This window comes from Pelodiscus sinensis, chromosome 20 (genome assembly GCF_052426305.1).
Source record: "Pelodiscus sinensis isolate ZL-2025 chromosome 20, ASM5242630v1, whole genome shotgun sequence".
In the NCBI taxonomy this organism is placed as follows: domain Eukaryota; kingdom Metazoa; phylum Chordata; order Testudines; family Trionychidae; genus Pelodiscus; species Pelodiscus sinensis.
This window is the reverse complement of record NC_143071.1, coordinates 26,869,976-26,875,975: the sequence shown is the minus strand read 5'-3', so window position 1 is coordinate 26,875,975 and position 6,000 is coordinate 26,869,976. Positions and strand designations below refer to the sequence as shown.

The 6,000-nt window shown below is 49.4% G+C and overlaps 1 protein-coding gene across 3 annotated transcripts in view; it reads right to left on the bottom strand.

Annotated features, from left to right (window-relative positions):
* Window positions 1–1,636: 1,636 nt before the first annotated feature.
* The window catches only part of COX10 (cytochrome c oxidase assembly factor heme A:farnesyltransferase COX10), a 159,461-nt gene continuing 155,097 nt past the window's right edge, over window positions 1,637–6,000 (bottom strand). For all 3 annotated transcript variants that reach the window (XM_075903517.2, XM_075903515.2, XM_075903516.2), the window contains one exon: window positions 1,637–4,250. In XM_075903517.2, the coding sequence (XP_075759632.2) occupies window positions 3,844–4,250 (407 nt within the window). In that variant the 3' untranslated portion in view covers window positions 1,637–3,843. The remainder of the gene's footprint in view (window positions 4,251–6,000) is intronic.

Genomic DNA, 6,000 nt, shown 5'->3' with positions numbered 1-6,000 from the left:
GCCTACCTGGCTCTGCGCGTAGAACAGGAAGCATTTCTGAGAATGCTACACCAGAGAGGTCCTGGATTTCAGTCTCTTTCCTAGCAGCCTAAATTTGGCCTCCAGGACATCTCTCCTACCCTTCCCTACGTCATTGGTACCTACATGGTAGTAAAAAGAAGTCCACCCAGGGAGTGACCCACCTCTGGAAGACAGAGTGGGTGACCTCTGCATGCAGCATCCACTTGTGGTGAAAAGAGAAATCTTGGCTCAAGCAATTCACGAGAGTTCAGGGCTCCTAGGAGGTGAAAAGCCTCCAGGCTGCTCTCGAGTGCAACACAGAAATCCAAGCGTTCAAGGGCCTCCTGGCAGAGGGTTGTAGATCGGGCTCCTCTCTGTTGATATACAACATCGAGGCCGCATTGCCCGTGAGGACTTTGATCTCCGTGCCTGGAGGTGGGGGCGGAGGGGCGCAGAAGGCCTGGCACGCGAGATGTACCGGTCTGAGCTCTTTGATGTTGATAATGGGCTCCCCAGCTGAGGTCTGAGGCATCTGATATGAGCTCAATGGTAGGAGGCCATGGTGCTCATTCGGGGTAGTGTCCCAGTGGTGCGGAGGGCTTATGGGTCCATGGTGCTGATGCATGTGTCTCCGAGGGGCTGTACTCCTGCACTGATGGGCCATGCTGTGAACCCCTGTGGCATGATAGTCAGAGGGCAGTTCGTGGGGCTGGCCTTTCTGTGGTAGCTTCCTGGTGCCTGGGCCCTTCTCTCTGTGGAATTCGCTGCCGAGCCTCAGGGGAGCCTGCTGTGCCAAGTACAGGTTTTCCCTTGGAACATGGAATTGCAGAGGCCTTGGATGCTAGTACCCACGTGGCTTAAGAGGTCCGCTGTTTGGGGGAGAGGGGATGGAGTGGGCTGGGTGCTCCGCTCTGCCTCAGTCAAGCCCCTTAAGGGCGACAGATGGGGAGATGTCTGACAGGACTCTGCTCATTCGCCACCTTGTCCCCTTTTCTCTGAGGTGGAGCAAGCAGCCCCTTGTTGCCCTCCTCAGCGTCTTTGCCAGAGCTGGCGAGGGGGAGTGCAGTTGGGGCACTACATGCTGATCCCTTGGTGCCGGCGCCAAGAAGTGTGTCAGTCCCAGGGTTAGGGCCTCATGAGAAATGCTCAAAATCAAGTGGCCCACTCCTTAGTCCTAGGCCTACAGGACTTACACATTTTGCACCTGTTGCTGACGAGAGCTTCACCAAGAGCACAGGCAGCTTCTATGTGGTGACTGAGTGGCATAGACTGTTTGCATGAATCACAAGGTTTAAATGCCCCAATCTAGGTCCAAGTCCCTAGGGGACCAGCTACTCTAATCATTATGGGTAAACTCACTATGAAGAATACTACCAATGGGGAGAAGACAACAGCCAAGGCTGGAGCTCTTCCGATGCAGCGTCACTGGTGGCAGGAAGGACCCGAGAGTAGGGGGAGCGTGTAGCACCCCTTATACCATGCCAGAGAGGCGCTACTCCTGGGGTTGCTAGAGGCACTCCCTTATGGGTACTGCTAGGGGGAAGCTTCTGGCACCAGTACATGTGGCGAGCACACACCCCCATTGTGGAATGGACACAAGCAAGCACTTGAAGAAGAAATAATACCATGGCCGCTATTTCTCTTGTACAATATGTGTTTTATTGCAGAATAAATCAGACATTTACAGATTTAGAAGTTGCACTGGGCTGTATTCCTATGCAGTGTGCCCACAGTAAACAGCCCGAATCAAACAGAGAGTGTCTCAGATAAACAGTAGCAGGGAACTCAGCTCTGGGGTGAGCAATCACTGGAGAGAGGCTTTAAATGCCACTTAAAATATCTGATTCTGTTCCCACAGAGCTCGGTTGCCAAGCGAAGCCAAAGATAAAGGAGTCACTTCTGATTGACACCAGTGTCAGCGACACTAGAATCTGTTTCTGCACCATTAAAGGATGCGGTCAGGTTTTTATACCAGGCTAGATACATTATTCCATTTCACCACTGGCAGAATTGTCCATCAGCAAAAGCCCTTGGAACAGTATTCAAATGGACACTATACACATTGGGAAAAGCTTGGGGCTTGTTGATAGGAGGGATGCTAGTGTCTAATCCACACCCACACCCAGCTGCCACTCTGCATTAAACAGCCTAGGACCTCACAACAGACGTACGTATGTGTGCGTGTGTGTGCGCGCGTCCATCCGTCCCATGCTTTATGATGCAGCTGGGGAGGTTTTGCTGTGAATTGGCGTGAGCCAGACTGAGCACCACAACTGCCTACCCTAATCCGCTAATCGAACAGTCGACAGAAAACTATCGACTATTCGATTTGGGAAGTAATTGCATTTTAACATCCCTTGTTTATACTGAGGAAAATGCAAGCTATTTTACGCTTGGTAACAAACACAATGAAAACTATCACCTACCCCTTGTCTACACTGTGTGCTGCTATGTTTAACATCATGTTAGCTGGTCATGGCTAAAGGTGCAGTGCACCCTGGGTTAGCCACAGCCCACTAATAGGACTTCGAAAGAGCAATGCTTGTCTGTACTGCCTTACATCATGTTAATTAACATATTATAACATGACACGTTTTCCCTGGGCCGCCAAGCCCTTCCAGTAAACTTCAGCAGTGCTGGTTGCAATCTGGACTTGCTGAATTAGCCTTTAAATTCAGCCTCGAGCTGGAATGAAAAATGGTTTTCCTCAGAGTGGGGAAACCACGATCCCCACCAATAACGCTCCTCACAGCAATCTTCTCTTGGAGCGGCATCTGTGCTGTGATACTTAATACAGTTGTCACATTCCTTAATGCAAGCTCAGGATTCAATTAATTACAGGAAACGTCTCACCAGCAGACAGACTTTTAGATTGAACAGGTTGGCACAATTCCTATTAGAAAACCTGAAACTCCTGGACTCTGAGGGCCTGATCCTGAGCTGGTGTAAATGGGCAACGCTCCCATGAAGTTGGAGTAGTTATGTCAGTCGACACCAGTTGAGGATCTGGTCCTGAGCATTCAAGCCCTGACGATCACTCCTAGAACGTGCTCTAGGTAGGGCGAGAAGTTCCTCTGAGACAGAGTAGAATAAAAATCGCTGTATCTGAAAGATATGGACTAGGAACTATCTCCGTTCAGCCAGAGGCTCTTTAAATGCTAATGCACCGTGTGTTGTATGAGCTACAAAGTGCTGAAGACCTGATGGAACACAATGTGGCTTCTCTGAAAACATATGAAAGTGAACCGACTCCCTGTGAAAGGTGCTGGATTGACAGTCCTGGCAACTGACGCTGTTCATTTAGCCATAGGTGGGATGGCACAACCGTGGCAGTGAAAACTTCCCACTCACTACCCTGCCAACGTGCCCCAATGCCGTTCTGCCTGCTCATAGGGGGCCAGAGGAACGCTCAAGATGCAAACGCTCTCCCTGGCCTCCTCACTAAGAATGTCAATGAGGAGGGCCAGTTGGGGGGGATGATGCTTCTGCAATGCAGATACTTTCTCACTTCACTCGCCCCTCTTGTCACTGTTCACCAAGCTCATTTCACACGGGCTAGCAGGAAGCCAAGGGGACAGGATTCATTTTTCATCTAGGCTGGAGTTTAAATTCATGACCTCAGAAGTGAAAAAGGCTTTGATCCCATTGACCCAGCCTATTTAAGTCCCCCAAGTCCCTCCCTCTAAAAAGAAATCAGAAAAGAATTATGTAAAGTGGTCTCCGGGCACAAGGGATTATCTTTAAACACAGTACCATAGACTTTCGCACCCATAATTAGCACAGAGGTGTCGCTAGCTCCGACTGGCACGAAGGCAATCCCATTTCCACAGTATGGCTGTGATTTCAGCGGAGATGGTTGCTTTTGTCTTCGCTCTCCAGCAGGGATTTCTTACACGTAAGCATGAGCAGGAGAAGCATTGGCAAGTGCCACAGGCTGCAGAAGAAAAGTTTCCTGGAGCTGCTACGATCTGCATCCCTGTAGAAGCGAAAGCCGAGGTAGGAAATGTACAGGTTGATAGGGAGTGAAACAAGGGGAAAATTCCACGTGGTGACATCGAGGAGAGGGGCCACCGTGGAGAGTCCAATTAAGGCCAAGCAGTGACGCAGAGCAACCCGCCTGCACATGGCAGGGTGGGTGACAGACATCATGCAGTAGCCTCCTCGTGAGTAATCCTCCCGGAGGCCCCAGCTCAAGGCATTGAAATGAGGAAACTGCCAGGAGTAGAGAATTCCTCCCAACAGCAATGCACCTGCAAAAGGAAAGAAAAGGAAACATTAGAGGGCTGATCTAGTCCCTTGCAAAGGAGCACAGCATAGGCCATTTCGACACCTTCATGGAGCCATTCCACCAAGTGCTGCTACTAGAGAGCTAAGAGCAACTGCTCCCCACCCCCGGGGCTCTCAGCACTTACAAAGAGCCTCTCGCTCAAAGACTGCAATGAAATCAAGAGGACATGCTCCCCTGATCAGCAAGGATGCGGTTTTTGGAGATATTTTTTAACCCGCAAGCAGTGTTTCTTTAAATAATGTTTTTCTGATCGATGGCATGTCGGATGCACCTGTCACCTCAGTGTCTAGGTACCAGCTCAGTTTCTATCTGGAGGGTGATTTGTTGAAACGTCCGAGAAGTTTGGTAAGAATTTTTTCATCGTGTCTAGGCCAATGTTTCTCAACCTTTTTTAAATAAAGTACCCCTTTAAAAAAAATATTATAAGTACCCCCAGTACCTACAGTTTTCAGACACACAATTTTTTTTTCTACCATTGCAACACATTTGTTTAAACAACTTAATTGTAGCCAGGCGGGCAATGAAATTTTTGGGTGTAAAAAATAAAAAAATAATAAAGCGCTGTAAAACTTAAAACAAAAATTCAGTTTTCTCCAAACCTCAGTTGTGTTGACGTACCCCCCAGACTTCTCTCGAGTACCCCTAAGGGTACTCGTACCATGGGTTGAGAAACACCCATCTAGGACACCAACTCATCTCTCCCACATTTCCTGGCTGGGGCACCCAGAACAGGAGGCTCAGCTGGGATTTCTCTGTCTTCATTTTATGAAGACTGCGAATTGCTCGCAGGCATGGAGACTTCCCAACTTCTTAATCCTTACACTCTGGGGTGGCAAGGTACTGCCATGGCAGACTTGACCAGAAGGTGGTGGAGAGCTGCTTGCTTCCAAAGATTAACTCTGAATCCCGGCTTTAAAGACAAAAGCAGCTAACTGATGTATTCTTCAGGACGCCCTAAACACACATGGGATCTGACCCAAAGCAGGCTCCAATCAAGGAGATCTTCATGGATTCCAGGGCAGTTTGGACTGGGCTATATGCAGGAAGAACCTTCATCTACACTACCATCACACCTGTTGAGCCATCTTGGACTTGGCCTATTGTTCCCTTCTCTTCTTACCTCCCCCGCCCAAGCCTTGATATCTTCTTTGTACCTTCCCACCTCCATGTGTTGAGACCTCCCACTTCCGAGCCCAAGCTCCCAGCCTTTCTTGTTCATCTGATGAAGGTGGAACCAGGCTCTAAAGTCAATAGCAAAATTCGCCTTTAATCAGAGGAAGATTAGATCTGTTCTCTTCCCTAAAAGCTCACCTCTTCCCAGGAGACCCTAAGGAATGAGTCCATAGTAACTAGCACAAACCAAGTCCCAGCTCCAAAAGGACACAGGCACTGAAGCCCCACGGTTAGTGATCCAAGTCCCCAGGCTAGGCTCTGTTGTGATCCACCAAGTACCCTAGTTTGTCTCTGAGCATGTTCACTGCTGCTTCCCTCAACTGTCTGGATGCCCACCCTCCACATGAGCCTCAGCGTCATCCACAAATTGAGGAAAGTTAGATGGAGGCGTGCCTGTCTTGCCAACAAGGCCTGATCCTATAGGCAAGCTCTGAGTATGCCTAAGGGGTCAGACCCCATTCAAAATGCAGAGTGAGGAAATGGTAGTGCAACAATCCACCTAGCCCAGTGGTCAGTGCACACACCCAGGATGGGCGAGG